This window comes from Oncorhynchus mykiss, chromosome 3 (assembly GCF_057628025.1).
Source record: "Oncorhynchus mykiss isolate SJ-2025 chromosome 3, ASM5762802v1, whole genome shotgun sequence".
Classification (NCBI taxonomy): Eukaryota; Metazoa; Chordata; class Actinopteri; order Salmoniformes; family Salmonidae; genus Oncorhynchus; species Oncorhynchus mykiss.
Genome location: NC_143024.1, coordinates 57,168,650 through 57,196,565, shown reverse-complemented (window position 1 = coordinate 57,196,565; position 27,916 = coordinate 57,168,650). Strand labels below are relative to the sequence as shown.

Sequence of the window (27,916 nt, the reverse complement as noted above, 5' to 3'; positions counted from 1 at the left end):
AGCTAGGCTACGGGTTAAGATTAATGTTACACTTAGGAGTTAAAGGTGTTAAGGGTTAATGTTAGGTGAAGGGTTTTCTAAAAATAGTTCAGGTTAGGGTTAGCTAAGTAGTTGCAAAGTAGCTAAAAAGTAGTAAGTAGTTGAAAAGTCGCTAAAATGCTAAAGTTGTCCTTGATAAGATTTGAACTCTCAACCTTTGGGTTGCTAGATATTTGTGTTTTACAACCACCCATCCACCTGTCTAACACATCATAAGAAACGGGTTTATGTACAGAATAATACGAAATGCTCTGAGACCAAGTTGCGTGGGAGGGAGATGACAAAACCTGTAAGGCAGGCCTGTTACATGACGATCAACGAAAATAAGTCTGTGGTCGGGAATTCACGAAGGCTTCAAGAGGAAACAACTGAAAAACATTCTCATGACTTGTGTACGGTGGATATTTATGTGATAGAGAGCACCGAGTTGAAAGACACAGGTAGGCTTTCACAAACCGTGACGTCTCACAAACAATTATGTTTTGATAGTCAATGACTACAGAATACATTTAAAAAAAAATCCTGGTCCGCTACAGAAATAAAGGTAAGAAAAGCTAATGCTGCTGTAAAAATGGGAATTACAAGAAGTCGGAAGTGATGGTAACACTGCTGATACACGCTGTTTGTTATGCATATATTAACTTTGCCCCCATCTACATGTACAGATTACCTCAACTAGCCTGTACCGGTGTCCCCTGTATATAGCCTCGTTATTGTTATTCTTATTGTTACTTTTTATTATTACTTTTTATTTTAGCCAACTTGGTAAATATTTTATTCTCCTTGAACTGGCTTGTAAGTAAGCATTTCACGGTAAAGTCTACACTTGTTGAATTCGGCGCAAGTGGCAAATAAAGTTTGATTTGATACGTAAATAAAACACAATATGCAGCACAGTTTGATAATAGGTAGACTATTCAAAAAGAGCATAATCATAAACTATTACTTATCAGGACAAAAATAAGCTTAATTTTACAAGCACTGCTCCTTCAATGACCCTCTCTGAAGTGTAATTGATTTGGCGTTTTTAATATGCTTTTGTGTTGGCATTGTACCACAGAATGAGTCAATGGAAACAAATTCAACAGCTCGAGTTCAAATACCTGGAGCAGGTGGATTACCTTTATGATGACAACTTCCCTATGGGGATTCGGCAGGTGCTTTCTGACTGGATTGAAAGCCAGGACTGGTGAGTGTGTGTATCTGTACTGGTGTCTGTGAATGGGTGTTTGCACACATGTATTCATTTGGTTTGGAGTGTCAAAATACTACACTACAACACTGGACTACTGTGTCTTAATCTCAATAGGTGCATTATCTGGGCTGTGTGCAATATATATATTTTTTGATGGGTACTTTACAAATATTATCAGGTCCCACATCAATGTCCCTGATCTCTGTTTTTAAAACGTGTGTTTGTACATAATGTTTTCATGTCTATATGTTCACCTGGGGAGACTGCAGCTGTAAATAATTCTGTCAGCTAAATCTGGTGCAAAACATCACCTTTTTATACCCCCCCCCCCCCAAGTGACATTAATATGGGATTATAGCTTTCATCTGGATTCACCTGGTCAGTCTATGTCATGGAAAGAGCAGGTGTTTTGTCATGTTTTGAATACTCAGTGTATCTTCTACATGTTCTTATTAATCACATTTGGATTAAACACGGTGAAATTGGATACACTTTCTCTTAGCTGTGTATGTGCCTTTTTCAGGGATATGGCCGCACACCATGAGTCCATGGCGACAGTTCTCCTCAGCAATCTCCTGTCTCAGTTGGACAGGCAGTGTTCTCAGGAACAGAACTTCCTACAAAGACACAACCTGAAGAACATCAACAAGCAGTTACAGGTGCCACAACAACCTCCATTACAATACCATACAAGTATTTCTTGTATGTAGCACTGGTGCTTCCAACTTAAAATTAGGAGCACAACATAACATTCAGGAGCATCAGAAAAGCAGATTTGTACGTTGATTTAGATAAAAGCCTTTATTGGGCCTATATTAAATCTAGCTATGTTTGAAGCACATGCTGTGCTCTCGAAACGAATAACCCTTCAAATACATTGTTTATTATTAAAAAGCTAAAATGTTGATACAAAAACCTGCATGCTGAAATCCACTGTTCCGATTAGTTTACACTTAAAAACAGTTCGGTAGCGATGAGGTTTGTGCCGTAGGCTATAAGCCCAATACATTATCACTGTTGGCTATGCTTAAAATGCCCTGCCAATGATGTTGGCAAGGTCATTTTTTAATTATTTCAAAACATGAGGTATATGACCACACCGGTAATGGCTCCATTGTATTACTTGAGTGAGCATACATGTAAATAATTATTATAAAAATGATTTTTACTGGACTGATGGTGCCTGCATCTGATGGTCAGGTTCAGCGGAGAGAGCAGCAGAGGGTCTGCCTCTCACCATCCCTCCGCTAATAATAACAATGCAAGCCTACACTCAACTACTCATTCAATGCAGCTGCAGTTCTGGTTGATGTGCGAGTGGAAGAAGCACATTTTATGGCTTCAAAAAGTGCTGAATAAAAACAAAAGATGAACTCGCTCATTAAAAACAGCAGCTGTTTTCTGTATTCATTGACGCTCTCTCTAGTCATAGTTTTAAAAGTTTAGAAATCTCACAGTATACATTTTGCTGTGTGCTCGAGGAAGCTGCAGACACTGTAATTTGAGCTAACTGATTGGCCAGCCATAGGCCTATAAGTGCAATTGATTGCTGTGTCCGGGACCGTGGTGTATGGCACTCAGTGGCAGCGGTACAGCGAAGCCTAATTGTAGCAAGAATTATCTTAGGTGATATATACTTTTTTGTAGTCCCACTAGTACTCTCAAAATAAAATTCCAGGTCGCACAGTAAATGACTTAGGAGCATATGCGACCAAAATGAGCCCTGCATACACCTTACCTAGTTAAAACCCGACTGAATGCTGCGCTAAATCAGTTTGCCAGCCTACCATACACCATGCATATCCAACATTGATAACAGTCTCTCCTTGAAATTGATGCATTGAGGTGATTTAGTACAACCTAGGGCTGTTGCGGTGACCGTATTACCGCCCACACCCTTAGGATTCTCCAACCTCTGATGCTGCTGATGGTCATTAGTAGCCTACCAAACTTGCTAACTCCCTGGTACTCAGCGCTCTAGGTACTCAGCGCTCTGTTGTCCCTATAATCACTCTGACATCAATGCAAATGCAATGGAATATCGAATCAAACACACATGAGCGCTCATGTTGCGCAACCTTTCAACAGGCTATGCAATTGCGTGAGAAAACAGTGATTGCCTCTACTAAAAAGAGGATCCGCTTTCTATAGGCTAGGACTACTATATTTATTTTTCAACTTTCCTAATATTAAGCACATTGCTTATATTTACAGGAGTACAGCTTACCTGGCTGGCATGAAAATGAACCACGGGGAAAAGCGTCTTCCATTCACTATTTAAGTGCATAGATGACTTATTGCTTTCTGCTGCCCCTGTTTTTCGATACAGGTGCATGATAATGGTCCATTCTAAATCAAAACAAAATTCACAAAAAAATGATTTAGTATATGTAAAGACGAGATTAAATCAAGAATAGTCTGATGGCTGACAATATTAGCCTGTCACTTGTGAATTATGTGTCACTTGTGAATGATGCCTAGCATAAGAAACAATGTAGCCTAGCTCATAGGCCTATATGTTTCAATAAGGTTTTGTATCACAACTAAAGTGGCCAAATAACTGATTCAAATTAAGCACAGTTAGGCTCTTACAACCCTTGTAAAGCGGATAACTGGCATACATAAGCAGCATGTGAGTTTCAATTTTGGGGAAGATAATTTTCACCATAAACATGCACATTTATAATAAAAGCATTACGTGCATAATTGCATTTGATAATGGTGTTTTCCGCTAATGGAATATTCACGCTTATAGCCTCCTACCATGTGCTTATATTGTGAAGAAATAGCCTAATAGTTTATCAACATTTTATACAACGGGTGGGTCTAATGCTGATTGTTTTAAAAGCGCATTCTAACTGGTGTCTATTCTACAAGTTACCACCAGCTAAATCTATGACATTTAAATGCCTATTTACTCTGTTCCATCTGACTGCACAATCCATTGTCTCATCAGCCCAGTAAGGTAAATTATAAAATTGATCTCCGCTATAAAAAGCTGTCTGCACTGTTTGACATGACTGTAAGTTAGTCGTAGTTGGCCAGCTAGTAAGCTAGGGATAAGAACGTTGCCAGCCAGTATGGCAATGGAACATATAGAACGAACGACTGGGTCGCGTCTCTAGCAAACCTAGATTTGTGTTGTGACTATATCTTGTGAAAGGATGAAATAGTATGAATAAATGAATCAAAATAACATTTTGAATCAACATGTTGATCAATATTTTAACATGTTGGTAACCCATTGTATAAAAGCGATAATGCCCTTTATTTCTTGCAGAGAATAGAGTAGGTCAACCTTTGTACTATGGGGGACAGTAGATTGACATAGGCTAGTACTTTTGCTGTTTGTTAGGCCTACTCATCTTGTTGGCTGACAAAGTAAATGTGGACAGTTTTTCCAATATCTTCAATATGCATCTTGGAATTGGATAAGGACGCGAGCAGTTGCCTCCCCGATGTGTCTGTCTTCACTTGTAACCTGCGAGAAAGACCCGATCGCGTGATGGAGTGCGTAGCACTCGAGGAGAAGGGCACAACAGCCACTGGACACAAAAGGCATGTTTTTTTTTTTTAGGGTGCATTACGGCAACACAAAGGGGATGCCGCTGTGAAATTCTAAGCATTATCAAGTGCTTGTCAAATTGTGAATGAGAGACTGATGTAGTGTGTACAACCTGTGCAAAAAAAAAACCAAAGCAGAGCTCATGTCTTTCTAGCACCTTTTTTCAAATAATCATGCAGCCTTAATGTATTAAAAATCTAAACATATAGCCCAACATTTGTAGAATTACATTTACATTAATAACTCTAAATTAAGCATATAAGAATACCTATTTCTTAACCACTCAACACAGAATAGCCACATGTGCACTACCTCAAATCGTTTGAACAGAACTGTGGACACCTGTTCGTTGAACACCTCATTGCAAAATCATGGGAATTAATATGGAGTTGGTCACCCCCCTTTGCTGCTATAACAGCCTCCACTCTTCTGGAAAGGCTTTCCAGTAGATGTTGGAACATTTGCTGTGGGGACTTGCTTCCATTCAGCCACGAGCATTAATGAGGTCGGGCACTGATGTTGGGCGATTAGGCCTGGCTCGCTGACTGCGTTCCAATTCATCCCAAAGGGGTTAAGGTCAGGGCTCTGTGCAAGCCAGTCAAGTTCTTCCACACCGATCTCGACAAAACCAGTTCGGTACGGACCTCGCTTTGTGCACGGGGGCGTTGTCATGCTGAAACAAAGGACCTTCCCCAAACTGTTGCCACAAAGTGGAAGGCTCAGAATCGTCTAGAACGTCAGATTTCCCTTCACTGGAAAGATTTTTACACGCTTCAGCACTCTGTGGTCCCATTCTGTGAGCTTGTGGCATAACATTTTGCGGCTAAGCCCTTTTTGCTCCTAGACGTTTCCACTTCACAATAACAGCACTTACAGTTGACCGGGGAATCTCTAGCAGGGCAGAAATTTGACAAACTGACTTGTTGGAAAGGAGGCATGCTATGACGGTTCCACGTTGAAAGTAATTTGAGCTCTTCAGTAAGGCCATTCTACTGCCAATGTTTATCTATGGAGATTTACATGGCGGTGTGCTTGAGTTTATACACCTGTCGGCAACGGGTGTGGCTGAAATAGCTGAATCCACAATATCCACAATGACAATACATTTATTTTTATTTTTAGATTTGAGTCATTTAGCAGATGCTCTTATCCAGAGCGACTTACAGGAGCAATTTAGGGTTAAGTGGCAGATATTTCACCTAGACCGCTCAGGGATTCAAACCAGCAAAATCTTGGCTACTGGCCCAATGCTCTTAACCACTAGGCTACCTGTCGCCTCAGCCAAGTACCAGGTAAAACCCTTTGCTTCTAGATAGAACCCTCTCTCAAAAGGATTCTTCAAAGGGTTCTCCTATGGGGACAGCCAAATAACCCGTTTTTAGGTAGCCTTTCATACACTCTTAGAGCCGATCACTCAGAACCTATTTTTCCAAGGGGATTTCTCTTGATCAGCTAAAAAAAGTCAGAGGGATGATAGATGGGGGTTTTACTGTCTTTCTCTGAATACAGTAGGCTGAATTACACTGTTGAGCTGACGCTGTTTGTTTGTGCTGTAGTTGTCATTGTGGTGATTTAAAGGGTATCGCGTGGGTTTTCAAGACTGAATCACCCTCCTGTCATTGGTCAAAGACAAAGACTGAAAGAGAAATCAGGTTTCACATGTTCACATCAAAACTTTCCGTTTTGTCACAGAGGCCTTGAGAGAATCTGCGGCATTTTGCAAAACCAGATAAAAATATGGCAAGATGCATGTGGTGTTTGAGACACATTTTGCAAAGAACTGGGTTCAGATCACAGAGACTGCTAAAGAAAGGAACAAATTAAGGGGTACAGAGGGCAAGTCCATTCATGGTTTTGTTTGTTAGGATACACTGTAGCAAAACAAGCATTTCTTATTGAATAAGTTCAGCTAATACCTGTTTCCCTCTTTCTTACATTTTGTGCCTAATAAACACGGCCCATGTAGGCCTGGTCTATTTACAGTAAATGTCTCCTTGTTCAAACTGTCATAGTAGATTTTGTTTTTTGCTGATGGCAGACCTGATACTTCACACACACACACCTGATGGCAGACTTTCTCTGTGTGTGCTGTGTCGGTTGTGGTGGAATTATTCTAATCAAAGACCATTTTAGACTTCCTCAAAACAATCAAACATTATTATTTAATTACTGCAGTAAAGGAGCTTGTCAATGACCCACCTGTGGCTGATTTAGTTGAGAGCCCAACCAGCAGGTCTAAGCCACAGCATTTTATAGCAAAGTCCATCCTCTTGAATGTTCATGACATTTCACAGATAAGAGTGTATACAAAGGTACATTGTGCTCTCATGCAACAGACATCAAGATTTACATGGCACCAAATATCTCTCTCTAGTTCATTTACTGCTTGCTTATACAGGAATACTAATGCAACAGACCTAGGTCCTTTCCTTTAAAAAGAAAATGGAGGTTGGGTCTCCTTGGCACCGACAGAAAGGCACACACACTATTCATGGAATGTTGTCTTATCACCAAGCCATCGTAAATCTACTGTTGACGTTCAATCTCAGAGGCTTCTCTCTCTTCACACCGACACATGAGAGTTAAGAACTCGTTTGTTGCCTCTAAATAAATAAAAAGTGAGTACTAGTATAAGATTACATTCTTATATAAGAGTAATGTGATTAACATGTTGTAATTCTACGACACGGTGGAGAGCAATGACAGTACAGTGGGTTCAGGTTACTCAAGGATGTACAGTGTCTGGAAAACCCCCTTTGAAGTTAAATACTTCCTTATTGGTCAATACACTACATTCTAAGGAGAAAGTAGGGCAAACCTAAAAGGCTCTGCATGGTCAATCCAAATCTGCGTTTTGGTCGTACAGCATTTACGACGATACGGCCTCTGCAGAGGTCAGAGCATTCTTACTACTTGTGCTTTGCAGAGCAATTGAGCAGACCTGTTGTCAAGGAACTGAGTTTGTGTGTGTTTGCAGGAATTCCCGCCCCCGCCTACCATCAACCAATCATGTCAATGCGGAGCTATACGGAGCCCTCCGCATTGTTACAAAATTTGGGAGGCACGCCATCGCCGTACAAAGCTCGATTGGGCCTCCGGATGCTCCACAATTGCGTCACACCCTCCGTACAGAGCCTCCGGACCGTATTTCCGGATCAAGCATAAATCCGCTATTAGCCTCATGTTCTCCCCATGCTCTATTTGTGTTTCTGAGAAACCACCATATCTTGACAGAACGCACTTTCAAAAAGCTCTTAGAGAAAATCATTTTATTTAGTTTTATTTCACCTTTATCCTTTAAGTTCGATAAATGTTGTGTTTAATTTTTTTTTTTTATAGTACTTTAATTGACAGGGATAGACATTAAATGAGAGGGAGACAGAGACCCACTGGTCACACCACGTCATTTCAACATGAATAATATTTGGTTGAGTCGTTGATCAATGAGATTACAACCTACAACCCACTCAAAAAGACAGCCAAAAGTTAGTTGAATTTCCAATGTGCTATCACCATGCTTTCAACCATCTTTAAAAGGACAACCAAATTCCAATGGAAAAACAATGTCAGATTTTTGGCTTACTTGTCACCCAAATGTCTAAAACTGGGCTTTCGCCCATTTTTTAAAAGCACATCAAAGTTCAAATGGGAATATGATGTCAGATATTTTGTTTATTTACACAACAGATTGTGTTGTCCACTGTGATTAATCTAGTAGCAAAACCAAATGACCTGGATTGCAGTTGAGATTACGTTAAAAGTACATGGTGCAAGTGATCAATGTCGTTCCAGATTCTACACATATTACAGCAATTGTGAAGATCTCCACAGACCTGCGACACTCGATGCATGCTATCGTGAACATGCAAGCTTTTATATGATTACATAACTTTTATAGTTTCCGAAACCTCAATATGGTTACTGAATGGATGTGGATGTGTTACTCGTTTTTAAGATTGAATGTTAGATGACTTAATATTATTGAATTGTGTTTGGTTGACAACGCAACCAAATATCAACATTTTAAGGAGATGTATCTACTGCTGTCCATCTGAGCAACTGGCTTAGCCCTATTCTTTAAGTTCGATTTTTGCTTGAGATATTGACGGGAATCAAACACAAACTATTAATTTGGAAAACCAACAAATGAAAGCTAGTCAATGGTACAGATGGCACTATCCAAGCAGAAGATATCTCATTCAAATGTTGATATCTGGTTGCGTTGTCAACCAAACACAATTCAATAGTATTAAGTCATCAACCTTAAAATGAGTATCACATCCATGGCCATATTGAGGTGACTGAAACTATAAAAGTCATGTTATACAATTCAATATCCTAAAATTTTAAATCAATCAGAGCTTGAAACACTAAGCCTATGTGTTGTAAAAAAAATGGGTAGGATTAAAATCCTGTATGGGAGACCAAAGGGTAGCTGTAGATAGATCAATTCTCCAGTAGGAGGTGCTGCCCAGCCTATATACACTGCTCAAAAAAATAAAGGGAACACTAAAATAACACATCGTAAATCTGAATGAATGAAATATTCTTATTAACTACTTTTTTCTTTACATAGTTGAATGTGCTGACAACAAAATCACACAAATTAGCAATGGAAATCAAATTTATCAACCCATGGAGGTCTGGATTTGGAGGTCCCGAGGTCCACAGGTGGAGGGGGGGGGGGGCTTACAGCCCAACACCGTGCAGGACATTTGGGATTTGCCAGAGAACACCAAGATTGGCAAATTCGCCACTGGCGCCCTGTGCTCTTCACAGATGAAAGCAGGTTCACACTGAGCACGTGCAGCATGACCGGTTTGGCGGTGGGTCAGTCATGGTGTGGGGTGGCATTTCTTTGGGGGGCCGCACAGCCCTCCATGTGCTCGCCAGAGGTAGCCTGACTGCCAGTAGGTACCGAGATGAGATCCTCAGACCCCTTGTGAGACCATATGCTGGTGCGGTTGGCCCTGGGTTCTTCCTAATGCAAGACAATGCTAGACCTCATGTGGCTGGAGGGTGTCAGCAGTTCCTGCAAGAGGAAGGCATTGATGCTATGGACTGGCCCGCCCGTTCCCCAGACCTGAATCCAATTGAGCACATCTGGGACATCATGTCTCGCTCCATCCAGCCACGTTGCATCACAGACTGTCCAGGAGTTCGCAGATGCTTTAGTCCAGGTCTGGGAGGAGATCCCTCAGGAGAACATCCGCCACCTCACCAGGAGCATGCCCAGGCGTTGTAGGGAGGTCATACAGGTACGTGGAGGCCACACACACTACTGAGCCTCATTTTGACTTGTTTTAAGGACATTACATCAAAGTTGGATCAGCCTGTAGTGTAGTTTTCCACTTTAATTTTGAGTGTGACTCCAATTCCAGACTTCCATGGGTTGATAAATTTGATTTCCATTGATAATTTTTGTGTGATTTTTGTTGTCAGCACATTCAACTATGTAAAGAAAAAAGTATTTAATAAGAATATTTCATTCATTCAGATCTAGGATGTGTTATTTTAGTGTTCCCTTTATTTTTTTGAGCAGTGTATTTTTTTCTTCTGATAGTGGATATAACCTTAAAGATCTGACATTGTTTTAAAGGTACAAATTCAACATATTTTATATAAGGTTTGTCTATGTTGAAAATTGGTTACCATGATATAATCCTGTGGTTGAAATGTTACCCTCAAAACAACAGTGTAAGTTAAATACGTTGACAAATTACAATGAAACCGCTTTGATTCAACAAGTTTGTGCCCAGTAGAAGTGCAGTGGGACTGGGTTTAGATCGCATGCAGGCAGGGGCCTGCGTATGTCAAGCGGTGTAGACAGCAGTAGCATAATATTGCAGCGAATTCAGGGGGTTAGCCCGCACCAGAATTCAAACCCAGGTCCAGCGACTGTCAACCCAACACATTAGCAGTTTCGCTAAGAGATTCAAATATCGTGTGTGTGTGTGTGTGTTTCAGATAAAATACAAAGCCTACCCTCTGCTCATGGCCGGGGTTATCTCCACTAGCCTCAGAGAGGAGCGTCGTATCATCGCCTCAGCCAACATACCGGAACAGGTGTGTCACTCTGTTATGTCACCAGGAAACCTCCATGATTTTCCCCCTCTTATCTTTCTTTCCTCAAAATACCTGGGAAAACAGAGGCAGGAAGAGTTTAGACTAAAGTGCAACCGAAAGGCCTGTGTGTGTGCATACAGATGTAGCATCTTAATTTGATCCCCCTGTTGCTGGAGAACATTCTCACAATGCAGGAAATGTTAAACTTGTAGTGTATTTGAGGTTTTAAAAGGCTTCAAAAGGTTGTCATGATCCTTTACAAAAAATGTATCGACCCCATTTAATTATAATCCACATAATAATTTGCATCCTGTTGCTGCAGGATTATTTTCCTGCTGTAGGAAACTGGCTCAAATTTTAAGATCCTACGTGTGTGTGTGGTTAACCTCTATCTTCTTGACAGGGCCCGTTGGAGAAGTCTGTACAGAATTCCGTGGCCTTCGAGAGACAGAAGAACATGGACAACAGGGTGGTCGTGATCAGGAGTAGTGTGCAGATGCTGGACCCGGCAGTGAAATGTCTAGAGGACATGCAAGATGACTTTGACTTACGCTTCAAAACTATCCAGTCTCGAGGTCAGCTATCTGGCCAATCTGAAATCAACTTCCAGCTCCTATCCCCTATGGAATCCCCTAAGATCTGAGATGATTTGATAGCTCTCATATAATATCGGATAGCTGTAAGTAATATGGCAATAGCTGTGTCTTACCCTCTGGTGGCCTGATGTGGTGGAATGATTGAATAACTAAGGGTAAGACTTTACTTAAGCCCTGCAGGTGTAATGCATTATGATGCGGTTATAATGCACTGTAAGGCATATAGGCTTAAAATGGGCAATTTGGGATTTGAAAAACAACATAGCGATCACCACCTTTTTGTTATATTCTTCAATAATCAATGGCTATACTGCATTAATTTGAAAGTCTAAAAATGTACATACAAATACCAGATTGCCCCTTTAAAGTGTTACCAAAGTTGTTATTCCCCCCCCCCCCCCCGCTGTCATATTAGATGTGCTTGTGTCCCTCAGATCAGGCGGACAGGAACACAGAGCGGATGGAACAGGAAGTGGCCCGACTGCAGGAGATTCTCAACAACCTGGACTTTAGGAGGAAGGTGTGGGGACACTAACATGCATACATTTAGATAAACCAGCAATCAGCTATGTTTGTCAGCTGCACCTTTTTACTCTCTATGGCTGTAAACAGTCAAAGCCCTTATCTGGGAGTGAATATGCATTTATTTGAATTGGTGCCACCATTTGTCATTTATAACTGTGTTAGGTACTTATGCAATTGCTGTCTGATGCAGTTTAAGTCTATACAACTCTATGAATATTTATCTACAGTATATAGATACGATTGTTAGACTTTCCGTTTTTGGGGCCTGCGACATGTGGAGCGCACCGAGGCATCAAGCACAATACTGCAAGTTTGATTTAATACTGCAAAACAGTTCAGTGAGTTACGATATCAAAGAATATTAATTGAATTTGATTTGGGCTTATACTACTTACATCAATTAGTGCATACATAATCATATGGATTGGCCCAAGTGGGAATCGAACCCACAACCCTGGCGTTGCGCGCACCATGCACTTGCCAACTGAGTCACACAGCAGTTCCGGACCAGCATTGAGATTTTATTGTTCCGCCACAGGAGATCCTGTCTAAAATGAGTGACGTGATGAAAGAGATTGACGCTCTGATAGCCTCCCAGCTGAACCCAGAGCTGATGGAGTGGAAACGCAGGCAGCAGATCAACTGTATAGGTGGCCCACTGCTCACTGGACTGGACCAGCTCCAGAACTGGTAAAACGCACATGTGCAGGAATGCATGCACACGTACATATACCGCACACACACACAGAATTGGTCATTTTCAGATCAGCTTTGCTATCACTTAAGGGGTGGGCAATTCCAGTCCTCGAGGGCCTGATTGGTGTCAGTTTTTCCCCAGCCCCAACTAACACACCTGACTCCAATAATCACCTAATCATGATCTCCAGTTTAGAATGCAATTTTGATTAATCAGCTGTGTTTGCTAGGGATGGAGAAAAAGTGTGACGCCAATCAGGCCCCGAGACACTGTTCTTAACTCATAACTCAATCCTAAAACACAGTAACTTGGGACCTCTCTCTCTCTCTCTCTCACTACAGGTTTACTCTGACGGCCCAGAGTCTGTTCCAGATGAAACGTCAGCTGGACAAACTGGGAGAACTTATCCTGAAGGTGACCTATGCGAGCGACCCCATCTCCTTGCAGAGACCGCAGCTGGAGGAGCAGGTCAAATACCTCATCGACCACCTCATCAAAAGGTACTAACCTCAACAAAACCACACACCTCTGGTCAGATACCTACCCTTATCTAACTAGATGCATATGTCAGACTCTACTTTAGAGTCGGCGGCGCACCAGTTTAAACAAAGCATAAACTGTCTGCCAGTCTCCCTTTGGTTAAATGACCAGACTTGTGAATTTAGAAAGGCTGAACGTAAATGGAAGGCCTGCAAACTTTAGGATGCAACCACACTTGTAAATACAAATAATTTAATAAAATATCCATCACAAAATAATTATCCCCAAAAAACTGGACGCATAGGGCAGCATTAATGGTCTTGTTGACAGGGAAATGGACTTGACTTATATTGCCTCCACCCAAATCTAGGTGGTGTATTCAACTGCTCTCATGCTATTGTCGTTCTCTTGTGTGCCATCTTTGTGTCATCCTTTGTGCAATGGCCACAGCTCATTTGTGGTGGAGAAGCAGCCATGGATGCCAACCCACCCCCAGAAACCTCTCATCATCAAGACCGGGGTGCAGTTCACCACCAAAGTCAGGTACAGTATGTGTATCAAGATGCAAGACAACTCAATTGTGATTATCAATTTGTTGTGTGTGTGTGTGTGTGTGGGTGCATATTAAATGTGTGTTTTTAGTCAGTATTTCTGTTTTGATCACGTTGTATATCCAGATTGTTGGTCAAACTCCCAGAGGTGGATTATCAACTGAAAGTGAAGACGATATTTGACAAGTAAGACGTCCGCAAAAGCATTTTAATCTCCATCTTTTAGCCAATGTTTGTACACTGGTGGCAATGTAACACAGAAATATTGTGGCACATTCACTTTGAAGGGTGAGCGAACCAGTGGTTGCTCTTTGCAAGCTCTGTTACACATACTGTGTGTGAACATGTCACACGGATATACTGTGTTCTATAAACAATGTTTCATAGACATCCATTAGCAAGCTGGCACTACAATATGGAGTAATTTAGCTTTTTTCTATATTATTTTCCCCTGTGTGTAGGCACCTCCCCCCTGGCAGAGTGTGAGTATACTTGTGTGGGCTGTTCAGTGGGAATTTCCTTCTACTGTTATTTAGGCCAATATCAAGTGACGTGTGTAGGGATGAGGTAGAACAGTGACCAAAAAGAGCGATACGAGAAGCCATTTTTGATTACAAATCAGATGACCCGGTTTAAATGATTGGAATGATCAGTTGTCTGGAATTCACCTTGAAATTGAGTTGTTTTTACCTCTGCATGCGTTTGCCATGTATCTTAGCTCATTGTGTGTGTGTGTGTTTAGTTCAGACTATTAACTGTGGCTTTACCGCATCCCTCTCCCTTCAGACATCGTCAGTTCTTCATCCTGACTTCCACCACCAAAGTAATGGACGTGGAGGAATCATCTAATGGCTGTCTATCTGTAGAGTTCAGACACTTGGTAATCTCTCACCTTCACTGTCCCCACTAACATATTCATAACAATTTCAAACTCAAATCTGTTAATCCACAGGTTTAGTGAAACTCAAAACTGATTTGGTCCAGTGGGACTGGCTGCAGCAGCCATACTGGACGTATGCAACTGTTGCAGTGACCCTGTTGTTATATTGCAAAAATGATTTATAATGATTGCTCTGGCCTAGCTGTACATGAAATTGTATGAATAGTTCATTTTATGATTAATTTCTGTATATTTATCTTCAGCAGCTGAAAGAGAAGAAATATGTTAACGGTATAAAGGTGAACGAGGTGAGGGGAAATATGACAGTTGAACAGTAATTTTTGTTTCTCCCTAAATGATGGTTAAGGGTCAGTGACTCAAGCCTATCAAAAGGTTACACTCTAGCACAGTGAACTTTAGGAAAGCTTGACCTTTGAAACTTGACCTTCAGATTTGTTTGCGGTTGACACTAGTTTCCACAGCCACAAACTCAAAAACGCTGCCTATTCCTTCTTAAAATCTGATTTTGAAACCTAACAGTAACCACACTGCGAACCGTATGCCTTAAATTAAGCAAATATTTGTTTTATGAATTTTTGAGATATGGCCAAATTGGACTTTTTGACTGTGGTTACTAGTGCAAACCTTTTTTGTTTTCCATGTTAGCCTTTTTAGAAATGCTTTGGGGAGACACTAAGTCTTTAAATGACAACTACAAAAAATATAAATTCTGGTCAACCAGAGGTCATTTAATTAAAGTGATTGGACACTGAGGTGAATTAAGAGTTTAATAATTCCGATTTATTTAGAGGTCAATTACTTTGCCTGAGGTGATATCGTTTAAAAAACACAACTCAAACACTTCCATTAAGAAAAAGTAGTTGCTTTCTTAAAACGGTAGAGGGCAACATTACCATGGTTTTCAAGTTTTCCCCTCAATTTGAAGTTTTTTTTTAATATTTTTTTTTACTCCTTTTCAGGACAATAGTGTGTTTGTTTGTATACGTTTCGAGATGGCACCATTTTACCGCAGATGAAAAACCTTGTTAACTCTTTCTGAGTTAAAAAAAAATCATAAACTCATTTTTGTGTATATTTTTTATTTGACCTTTTTTTATTCACATGACCCAACAAAACTCAGGTCAAGCCTTCCCTCACATGCTCTTAGGATACAGGATCCTTATTTCATCCAGAAATGTACTTAATGAATGCCACTATCAAACTTAGCCCGATTACTCATATACTGAAGAGAAAATATGATTTCTTCATAGATGGTTTTCCCAGCCTTGTTATTGAATGCTGTTCTTTGTTAAATAGAACAAATTCCTTATCCTTGTTGATAGTTTGTCATTGAAATGTATGACACTTTTTAGTGGGTCACTCACTGAACAAAAATGGTTTTGTAGCCCTTGGCTATTGTATTTAATGTGTTCTGAGGAAAAGGTTTAGTAAAGTGTGTGTGTGTGTGTGTATTCTGCTGGTTCCAGGGTCCTCTCTCTGTGACGGAGGAGCTCCACTCCCTCAGCTTCGAGGCCCAGTTCAACATACAGGGCATTAACATCGACCTGGAGGTCAGTCAGTCTACACACTCCTTCACACATCCTGAATACGACACACACACTCCCACACACATTCTTACAATACTCCACATATAGTCCCTCACACACGCCTTAGAACCCCCACATAGCATAAATTGTCAGTTATTATTAGTCCTTGTTTAATGTTAAGGAATATGTTATGTAGTTTAGGTCTTAGGAGCATGACTAGATACTGTCGTGTCTTTACTATCATTAACTGAAGACTGATAGTTTTTATCAAAGATTCTCTGTAATTAGTTACTGCGCGATCAACTGATTAATCACGTAACTAATTAACTAGGAAGTCGGGGCACCAAGGAAAAATATTCAGATTACAAAGTTATCATTTCCTAAAATAACTTTTCAGATATTGTATCTGATCAATTAGTCTTCGAATTAATGAATTATTTACTTTACCTCATGTTAGTCTCATTCCAAACGTCGTAAGTTGTTGGTTATCTGCATGAACCCAGTCTTCACTTTGAGTCATCCATACATCAATTGTCTTAAATAATTGATTTATTACTAAGTAATTCACAGAAATGCATAAACAAACAAAGGTAAATGTAATGATAGGAGGATGTGCCCTAGTGGGCTAAACCGGCATGGCGGCTTGTTAGACAAAGGAGAAGTGTGTCGTCTTGATCGTTGGTGAAAAGTCTTTCTTTTGTAGAATTGTCAGTCTCTCTCACTCTCTCTCTCTGTCTTGGTTAGAGGGGATAGTTCAAAGTGACATTCGTTGGCAGAAAAGGTCTGTCCCAGGATGTCTGACCCTAACTGGGCTCAGGGGCGGTCCTCGATTTAGTTCAAATCCAATTCCCTTTTTGAGTTTTCCTTCATTAAACAGTCCCAAATCACATTGTAAAATTGTGTAAACAGTATCATACTCACTCATTCATCTTATACAACAATTAGATAAAGTAAACCTTATATCTGGGGCTATTATATAAACAGCGTTATGGTAATGTGGCCACACCGTCTCCCATGGGCTTCCCAAGTTGTGACAAACTGACCAGTTCGTAGCTGGATTCTTCACCGATCTTTTACCCTTTCTCCGGAACATGAAATTTGTTCGTACCTCAAGTTCTGTGAGGCGGAAGGATTTCCTTTGTCTCTATGAAAAACGACTCTATAACTGTGTCCATGAGGTCTTCTCAGGAATTTACGACCTCTGACCACAGCAGCCTAGTTGAAGGAGGCAAGGGGGAGGCAGGGAGAGGGGGATGGACTTGCTATAGCCAAAGAGGCCAACGTCATGACAATACTTCAACCCTCCATCCCCAGGGGGCAGCACCAGCCGGGTCTAAATGCTGAGCCAAGCCTTTTTAAGCCCACAAGTGCAGGCAATCAAGGTGTTTGTCAGTCAGAGCCGTGAGGCTGCTTGTTTCTTTGGTGGACGTGAGGCCTTTCGTTTGGTGTAGAGTCTGTTTGGGTATGTCTGTCTCTAGTTTTCCCTTTTGTATGTTTATTTTCGTCACCATCAGAACAAATTATAATATGCATGGCCTGGCTGACCAAGAGGTCAAGACGGAGCTGGCCCTGAACTCTGTACTTTTGCTGTCTCCTGGGTACATGCATTCAATACCTGGTCGCATATGCTTACTTCTCATATTAATGCACACAGTCAGGTTACAGAACAATTAGTTAAGCCTAGGGCCCATAGACCCAGCAAGTAACGGTATGATGTCTATTCAGTTCCGTAAAGGCAAGCATATACTTTCTGTGTGCAGTCAGGTCCATAATTATTGGCCTCCTTGCAGGCTCAAGAAAATGGAAACATTTATATTTTATACTAATACAGTTGCTCAATACAATTGTTTAACAAGTAATAAACTCTGCAAAAAAAGAAATGTCCTCTCAATGTCAACTACGTTCATTTTTAGCAAACTTAACACGTGTAAATATTTGTATGAACATAACAAGATTCAACAACTGAGACAATCTGAACAAGTTCCACAGACATGTGACTAACAGAAATTGAATAATGTGTCCCTTAACAAAGGCGGGGGGGTCAAAAGTAACAGTCAGTATCTGGTGTAGCCACCAGCTGCATTAAGTGTTGCAGTGCATCTCCTCCTCCTGGACTGCACCAGATTTGCCAGTTCTTGCTGTGAGATGTTACCCCAATCTTCTACCGAGGTACCTGCAAGTTCCCGGACATTTCTGGGGGGGAAATGGCCCTAGCCCTCACCCTCTCATCCAACAGGTCCCAGACTTGCTCAATGGGATTGAGATTCGGGCTCTTCGCTGGCCATGGCAGAACACTGACATTCCTGTCTTGCAGGAAATCGCGCACAGAATGAGCAGTATGGCTGGTGGCATTGTCATGCTGGAGGGTTATGTCAGGATGAGCCTGCAGGAAGGGTACCACATGAGGGAGGAGGATGTCTTCCCTGTAATGCACAGCGTTGAGATTGCCTGCAATGACAACAAGCTCAGTCCGATGATGCTGTGACACACCACCCCAGACCATGACGGACCCTCCATCTCCAAATCGATCCCGCTCCAGAGTATAGGCCTCGGTGTAATGCTCATTCCTTCGACGATAAACGCGAATCCAATCATCACCCCTGGTTAGACAAAAACGCAACTCGTCAGTGAAGAGCACTTTTTGCCAGTCCTGTCTGGTCCAGCGACGGTGGGTTTGTGCCCATTGTTGCTGGTGATGTCTGGTAAGGACCTGCCTTACAACTGGCCTACAAGTTCTCAGTCTAGCCTCTCAGCCTATTGCGGACAGTCTGAGCACTGATGGAGGGATTGTGCATTCTTGGTGTAACTCGGGCAGTTGTTGTTGCCATCCTGAACCTGTCCCACAGGTGTGATGTTAGGATGTACCGATCCTGTGCAAATGTTTTTACACGTGGTCTGCCACTGCGAGGACGATCAGCTGTCTGTCCTGTCTGCCTGTAGCGCTGTCTTAGGCCTCTCACAGTACAGACATTGCAATTTATTGCCCTGGCCACATCTGTAGTCCTCATGCCTCCTTGCAGCATGCCTAAGCACGTTCACACAGACTGTGACCTTAATTGGCTACAGTCTGTAAGCTGTTAGTGTCTTCATGACCGTTCCACATGTGCTTGTTCATTAATTGTTCATTGTTCATTGAACATTCATGGGAAAGTGTTTAAACCCTTTACAATGAAGATCTGTGAAGTTATTTGGATTTTTACGAATTATCTTTGAAAGAGGGTCCTGAAAAATGGACGTTTCTTTTTTTGCTGAGTTAGCTAATTATTGGCACCCTTGTTTTCAGTACTCTAGCACTTTACCCTTGCAAGGATAACGCAGCATTTTTAAAAACTGTTTTATGAGATTGGAGAACACATTGGGAGGGATTGTGTGTGTGTGTGTCTCTCTCTCTCTGCAGACCTGCTCTTTTCCTCTGGTGGTCATCTCCAATGTTAGCCAGCTGACTGGAGGCTGGGCCTCCATCATGTGGTACAACATGCTGACTGACGAACCCAGGGTGAGCTGACAACACACACTACCATTGTTTTAGGTGTTATCTTTTATTATACTCTCTAACCCTCCCCCTCTGCCTTTCTCGCTCTCTCTCTCAAAATTCAATTCAAGGGGCTTTGTTGGCATGGGAAACATATGTTAACTTTGCCAAAGCAAGTGAATAGATCATATACAAAAGTGAAATAAACAATAGATGAAAAGTAAACATTGCACTTATAAGTTCCAAAAAAATAAAGACATTTCAAATGTCGTGAATGTTCAAATTGTTAAAGTAGAATAGGGAAAATAAATAAATATGGGTTGAATTTACAACAGTGTTTGTTCTTCACTGGTTGCCCTTTTCTTGTGGCAACAGGTCACAAATCTTGCTGCTATGATGGCATACTGTGGTATTTTACTAAGTGGATATGGGGGTTGTTTTTGAATTCTCTCTCTCTAGAACCCGGACTTCTTTGCCAGTCCTCTGCGGGCCAGTTGGGGCCAGCTCTCTGAAGTGCTGAGTTGGCAGTTCTCGACTTTCACTGGGCGGGGCCTCAACAGGGAGCAGCTGTGCATGCTGGGAGAGAAACTCATGGGTACAGCAGCCTAGTTGTACACATTTCATTAGAGCATAAAACTCTTGGCATACATGCCCAGTTCATGAGGAACGGCGAACAGTCGCAAGTATTTTCAAGTTTGACAGAATAGTAATATGAATTATCAGATATTTGTTTAGAATCTCTGACTTCCAAGTATGAAATCGTTCTATATTATCTAAGGATTGTTATTTTTGTACAATAATAGCTGAATATTCATAGTGTATGAAATGTGTACTGGTTAGTTGATATTCAGAATTATATGACTAATCTTCACTGTAGGTCAGCAAGCCTCTCACAATGAATGTCAAGTATCCTGGTCCAAATTCTGCAAGGTAGGTCAAGCAGTCCTACCAATTCCTATAGTCCTACTACTGCAAGTCTTAAACACACAAGGTGGATGATGTCATGTCTTAGTAACAAATACTCCCTTTATGTAGAAGCTTTCATATACATACTGTACTGTCATTCTCCATCTTGAAGGGGTTGACTTTTTAATTTCAGCTCCTAGTGGAGTCCTTCTCCAACAAAAAAAATCACCTCAAAATAAATTGATAAACGTTTATGGCATCTTTCAGTATAAAGTTAAGGGTAATTCTCATCTCTTTCCCATTCCGTCTGCTTTTTCCAGGAGAATATTCCTGGGAAGCCTTTCAGTTTTTGGATGTGGCTGGATTTCATCCTGGAGCTCATCAAGAAGCACCTGCTTCCCATCTGGAACGACAAGTGAGACTTGTGGCCTGTCCAGAAACAACCCCTATCCCCTTAGGCCAGGGCTGGCGTGCCCATTAAGAAAGATTAGGTGGCCGCCTAGGGCTGCAGATTGACGAGGGTAGCATTTTGCTAGCTAAACTCGCCAAGAAGACGCACTTCCAACAACGCATAACACCTCACATAATTCTGCCCCAAAACAATGAACTTTTCTCACCCATTGTCATATGGGCTATTTAGGTGAGTGCTGATTCCACCCAATGATAAGCAGCGCTTACTTTGCCAAAGGCAGGGACTAAAAAATATTTAGCTTGCCAATATGCCCAGCTCGCCTAACCAGGGCGCTGTTGGAGAGATGCAGCGCTCCACCAACGAACGCTCTGTAGTAGCATTTGTGGTTTTTCTGTAGCCTAGACTGGAGAACAAATTCATGTCATGTGACAGACACTTTACATCCTTAAATGGCACCCCATATAATTTTTTTTTTAAAATGTGCTTTGATGAAAATATGACTTAACATTTTAACAAACACCATATCCTAAAAACAGGACCGGTCCAAATAAAATGGACAATATTAAACTAGACTACTCACGACTGCTAAATTGTCATGATAATCAATGATTTCACGTTGGTATTAAGTCTTTTTTTTTTTTTTGCTGAGCTGATTCATAGCGAATACTGCATTTCCCAGTGTGTAAATACATCAATTATCATTGCAAATTGACTCCAGATAACTCCTGATGTAACTTGGGTAGCTGATATTCAGATCTTAAATAGGCAAAATGATTATAGCCTAGTCTTAACCTTTTGTCAGGAATCAATCAAGCCAATGCAACTACCTGTTTTACAAACGGTAGTCGTCATAGAACTGTATAGCGGGCCGACAATGTAGGCCTACACTTCTAGTTTTGCGGGAATCGGGAAATTAATCATTTAGGTTCAGTTCCATTCATTTAATCTATTTACTCAGAGGGCTTTAGAACAGTGTACTTCATTACGTTAGTGGGTGTTTCTGCATAATGTAACTGATGGTGTGGTTTGCTTGTGCTTCCTTCAGCTGCATCATGGGCTTTGTCAGTAAGGAGACAGAGAGGGCCTGTTTGAAGGACAAGGAGCCTGGGACATTCCTGCTGCGCTTCAGTGAGAGCCACCTGGGTGGGATCACTTTCACCTGGGTGAAGCAGTCCGACAGTGGTGAGGCCCGCTCGGTTGTCAATTACTGTGGCGACGTGAGAAATTGACCTTGAAGAGGCTATATGGAACTTTTGCATCTGCTCTTGAGCCAAAAAGGTCCCTTTCATGGAGATAAATATTGTCCAGAAAGGACCTCATTAGACATAAAGAGTCACACTTCCCCACACCATTTCCTAAAACAAATGATTTGTGTGGTTTCATAAAATATGAATCCATTTATCTTATCTGAATCATGCGGTCAACATTGAAATCCCAAAATTTTACGTAAACAATTAGCACCTAAACTTTCAGTGTCTTAAATGTATTCTGTAAACATCCAACTCTGATTGGCTCTTTGGTTGTGTCTGTGTCAACAGGAGAGGCTAAATTAATCTCAGTGGAGCCGTACACCAAATCACGCCTCAGCGCTCTCCCGTTCGCCAACATCATCCGGGACTACAAGGTCATCGCAGACGGAGAGGTCCCTGAGAACCCGCTCAAGTTCCTCTACCCCGGCATCCCCAAAGACGAGTCCTTCAGACGACATTACAACAGTCAGCAGAGCAAAGGCAAGATGGTTACCAAGACACGTTTATGATAGAGGGGTTTGACTTGTACTTTAGATATAGGAATTGTGACCACCTAGGTTCCAGCAACTTCTCTGTGAATGAAAGTATGTTATGGAACATTTTCTCATTGTTTTGTGGGGATGTTTACGTGTGGTACCTAGTTACTGGGGAGGGGACAGGGGGCTGGTTGGTACACAACATGTAATTATCAATGGTTGTTCACTAAAATGCCTATATTCTCTTTTTATCTTCTTGCAGTCTTTCCATATATATCATCTACATGGATCCCCATCTCCACTTTGCAGTGCGTACACAACAGTTTGTTATGATCTTCTAATTTGAGCAGACCAGACAATGCATGCAGACCTGCACCAAAGATGTGTATTTGAAATGCACTCATTGTAGGCTATATTAGAGATATATATATATATATATATATCTGAATGATACTTGTGTGTGTAATATAGTGTGTGGAACACCCCTTCAAATTAGTGGATTTGGCTATTTTAGCCACACCCGTTGCTGACAGGTGTTTCAAATTGAGCGCACTGCCATGCAATCTCCATAGACAAACATTGGCAGTAGATTGGCCTTACCAAAGAGCTCAGTGACTTTCAATGTGGCACCGTCATAGGATGCCGCTTTTCCAACAAATCAGTTTGTCAAATTTCTGCCTTGCTAGAGCTACCACTGTAAGTGCTGTTATTGTGAAGTGGAAACGTCTAGGAGCAACAACCGCAAAGTGGTAGGACACACAAGCTCACAGAACGGGACCACCGAGTGCTGAAACGCATAGTGTGTAAAAATCGACTGACTCGGTTGCAACACTTACTACCGAGTTTCAAACTGCCTCGAAGCAACGTCAGCACAGGTACTGTTCACCGGGACCTTCATGAAATGGGTTTCCATGGCCGAGTAGCCGCACACAAGCCTAAGATCACCATGCACAATGCCAATCGTCGGCTGGAGTGGTGTAAAGCTTGCCGCCATTGGACTCTGGCGCAGTGGAAATGCGTTCTCTGGAGTGATGAATTACGCTTCACCAGCTGGCAGTCCGACGGATGGATCTGAGTTTGGCGGATGCCAGTAGAATGCTACCTGCCCCAATGCATCTTGCAAACTAAAGTTTTGTGGAGGAATAATGGTCCGGGGCTGTTTCATGGTCCGGGCTAGCCATCTTAGTTCCAGTGAAGGGAAATCTTAACACTACAATGACATTCTAGACGATTCTGTGTTTCACCTTTGTAGCAACAATTTGGGGAAGGCCCTTTCCTATTTCAGTATGACAATGCCCTCATGCACAAAGCGAGGTCCATACAGAAATGGTTTGTCGAGATCGGTGTGGAAGAACTTGACTGGCCTGCACAGAGCCCTGACCTCAACCACATCGAACACCTTTGATATGAATTGGAATGCCGACTGCGAGCCATGCCTAATTGTCCTACATCAGTGCCCTACTTCACCAATGCTCTTGTGGCTAAATGGAAGCAGCAATTTTCCAACATCTAGTGTGAAGCCTTGCCAGAAGAGTTGATGCTGTTATAGCAGCAAAGGCGGGACCAACTCCATATTAATGCCCATTATTTTGTAATGAAATGTTTGACGAGCAGGTGTATACATACTTTTGGTAATGTAGTGTATGTTAGTCAGGGGAGGACCATCTGAATTTCTGAAAAATGTGAATAGTGAAACATTAGTTATCCTTTTTAGATAAAACTATACTAAATATATTCACGTCACCAAATAATTTATTGAAACAACGTTTTGCAATCAAGATCTACAGTATCTTCAACAGCACACTGTAGGGTAGCACCAGGGTAGCACCATGGTGTAGCCGGAGGACAGCTAGTTTCTGTCCTTCTCTAGGCACATTGACTTCAATACAAAACCTAGGAGGCTCATGCTTCTCATCCGCTTCCATAGACTTACACGGTAATTGTCAACTTCTGGAGGATGTCCTCCAACCTATCAGAGCTCTTGTAGCATGAACTGACATGTTGTCCACCCAATCAAAGGATCAGCGAATAAATCTAGTACTAAAAGCATAAGCTACAGCTAGTTAGCACTACAGTGCATAACATGTGGTGAGTAGTTGACTCCAAAGACTATAGTTGAACAGTTTTGAAATCCATTTCTTAAATAAAGTGAGGGCTAGAGAGCTAGCTTTTATTTCTATTTTTTTCAGTTAACTAGCGGATGCAGCTAGCTAGTTTAGCCTACTCAAACACCCGGTTGAAACAGAGGGATGCTATGTTAGCTAGCTATGGCTATCCAACACTGAAACTCTTCTCCACTGCTGCCGCCCCCAGTGCCTAACCTCCCTCCCCAGAATCCCCCCCCCCCCCCCCCATGTCCCCTGGGATGTTTGACGTACTCACAGCACCTAAGCCCCTTGGAGATTGAGACTGTCGTGAGTACAGTAACCCCACCCCCCCACCTAAAAGACACACTGCAGCTAGCTAGCCTAGCCCCATACTGTAGACCTATCTACTGTAGCCAACTCATTCATCATTGCAGAGACGCAGTTGTGCCTCTCTAAGCCAGTCTCCAAATAACAATGGACTGAACCTGCTGAAATTCGATAATCTTATCTTTTATTTGCATATAAGTTAAGCATTTGTCTGACTTTTACTTCCCTATTATACAGATGAGTTCTCCGTACTCCGAGTAACACAAGATGACCTGCAGAGTATGCCAAGTATACGACTCTACGACTTGTGTTCCACTGAGGGTCACTGGATGTGGCATTTTCTCTTACATCTGATCACAATATATTGCTCTTCTATCCAACTGCTAGTATTGTCTTTGAGCCCATTGTCATGAATACAAACATATAATGTTGTAAGTGTAAAGTAGATATTACATGCAGTGGTATATCACTTCTCATAAAATATATGTATTTAATTGTGTGTATTCTGAAATGTCTTGTATTATGTGGCACTAATGTTAGCCTGTTGTTGGACTATATGTCTTAAACTTCTCTATCACGAACCAAGGTTTGGACAAAGAATAAATGTTTATTATCCCATTCTTTTTCATTAGTTTAGCTACCAATTTGATATTTTTGCACTAAGCCCAAAAAAATCCCAAGGCCTCTCGAGTAGAAAAAGGGTTTAACTACATATGATTTCCCCTATTGTCTTTACTACTGAGTAGAATATACATACAGATAGCCATGATCAACAGTCAGAGGATGGATAAAATATTGTACTGGACAAAGCAATATTTTTTTCATCAGCTTTTCTCTCCTTGAATATGTGGAAAAGTAATTAGTTTTTATTAATTGACTAATGACTGCTTATCAGATTGTAACCCAGGGTTAGATTACTAATTTTGCTGTCTAAAATTCAACACGTAAACAAATTCCCAAGTAAGATTCTTGTTTTTTGTCATGCTCTTCAGAAGCACAACGTTTCCTCGTATGTTGAAATATTTCGTGAATGATTCAAATGCAGATGTGCCGATTCATATGTCAATACCCGATTCTCATTTTCTCTTGGCATTTATTTGATCTGCTACATTGTTGGCATCATGTGGCTACTGTACCTCCCTTCTATTGTAGTAAAATGGGAAAGCACCTTGGGCTGTCCATTTAGGTTACTGTTTTGCCTTGAAGGAAGAGGTTGCTTCCTTATTTCACTGATCAGCGGCGCTACAGTAGTTTCTGTCAAGTGTAAACACTAATTTACAGGCTTTATTCGCAAAATAGTGTAGCATGATGTGTTGTAGGCCTACTTTGGGTTTACGGCTTCTTCCAATGGTTTGTGGCACAGGTGGTTTATACACCGCAAAAAAATCTAAACTACCCTTTATCTGTCATTTAAACAGTGAAGTATGAGAACCCGGGGGATTATCATGAATTACACACGACGAAGGCTGTTCTCAAACGCCTGGATTAAACGGTTGCCAACATACAGTACATACATTTGTTTGACCTTGACAATCAAACCCTTTTTTTCTATTTAGCCTGAGTCAGATGAATTCATGGGTACCTTTTTGTATGTCTGCGTGCAATGCTGAAGGTCGTTTATCAAGCCAATGCTAACGCCCAATGATTGAAAGTCTACAGAAGCAGCTAGCGTGCTAGAGTGAATAGTTTGGGCAAAAGCCAGTAGTTCAGAGATTCTGAAGTTGCTAGCCAAGCGGACTGGTGGTCCATTTTAAGCAACAACAAAAAAAGGTTGATATGCAGGCTGGCCAACTAAAGCTAACACACAATCACATCAAGCAGCTGTGCATTTTTAATTTGTTTTACCTTTTTCTATTTCCATTTCTTTGGATTTATCTCCATAATAATGATGATTTCGCCTGGCTCAGAGAAGCTGTCAGTCTTGTCTGGACACATTAATACAACTGGTGAGTCTATTCCTGGATGCTATTAGGTTAAAACCACATTCCAACAATGTATCTATTTCACAACCCACTACTGTTGTGAAATAACATAACTAATTTCTGCATAGGTCGGAGAGGCAGGCTTGCAAGGTTCAGAGTTGGAGGACTCATTGTGGATATGACCCAATTTAGCATGGACATTGCCATTGAGGGCTTCCACCATTTTAAAGTAGTCAACTGAGTTTCTTATGGGTTGGGAGCGATCAGCCAATGATCAGAGCATTGTCTTCAAGTTGGGTTAACTATGATTTTTAAATGTCTTTAAAATACTGTATATCACCACATTCTAGTGGCCACAAGTCAATGACACAATTTGGTTCAGGACTCCAGCACTGCAAGTGGCAGTAAATCACCAATAATAGCTGTATGCTTTTTTCAAACACAAAATAAGAAAATGTAATACTTCAAAATGGAGATGGCCTCAATGACACTGTGCGTGCTGTCACAGATGCCATAGTACATTGTTCATTCAAATGGAATTGTTATTGTGAATAACTTGCGGCTATCAACCAACCAGCATCCAAGATCCAAATGTACAGTTTTATAATGACTGTAGCCTATAATGGGACAAAGGACATTCTGATATTGTAATTGATTGACTGTCTGCATTGTACCATAATCTTGGCATTAATGTTTTTTAATCATTATCTCTCTAGTAGGCCTATGTTCGATCTTGTAGGCCTCGTCCTAATATTTTAAATATTTCTTAACTCCATTCTTTTACTTTTCGATTTGTGTGTATTGTTGTGAATTGTTTGATATTACTGCACTGTTGGAGCTAGGAACACAAGCATTTTGCTGCACCCCAGAAACATCTGCTAAATATATGTATGTGACCAATAAAATTTGACTTGATTTTGATG

General features: G+C 41.3%; 1 protein-coding gene across 4 annotated transcripts; it reads left to right on the top strand.

The window, feature by feature from the left end:
* On the top strand, positions 1–27,914 carry LOC110520023 (signal transducer and activator of transcription 4). 4 transcript variants are annotated; one of them, XM_036974232.2, is made up of 22 exons: positions 1–479; positions 1,100–1,228; positions 1,758–1,893; positions 10,767–10,865; positions 11,269–11,440; positions 11,896–11,981; positions 12,525–12,676; positions 13,025–13,183; positions 13,614–13,706; positions 13,841–13,900; positions 14,176–14,196; positions 14,501–14,594; positions 14,858–14,902; positions 16,082–16,165; positions 19,539–19,637; positions 20,073–20,208; positions 20,491–20,543; positions 20,840–20,934; positions 21,977–22,113; positions 22,470–22,661; positions 22,920–22,965; positions 25,309–27,914. In XM_036974232.2, exons 2-22 carry the CDS (start codon positions 1,101–1,103, stop codon positions 25,310–25,312), a joined length of 2,091 nt encoding a protein of 696 aa, XP_036830127.1. In that variant the 5' UTR covers positions 1–479; position 1,100; the 3' UTR covers positions 25,313–27,914. The 4 variants fall into 4 exon arrangements, 2 of the variants coding, with proteins under 2 accessions (XP_036830127.1, XP_036830129.1); XM_036974234.2 differs by having other exon boundaries at positions 247–479; positions 14,861–14,902; XR_016494726.1 differs by having other exon boundaries at positions 304–479; positions 20,073–20,296.
* Positions 27,915–27,916: the final 2 nt, after the last annotated feature.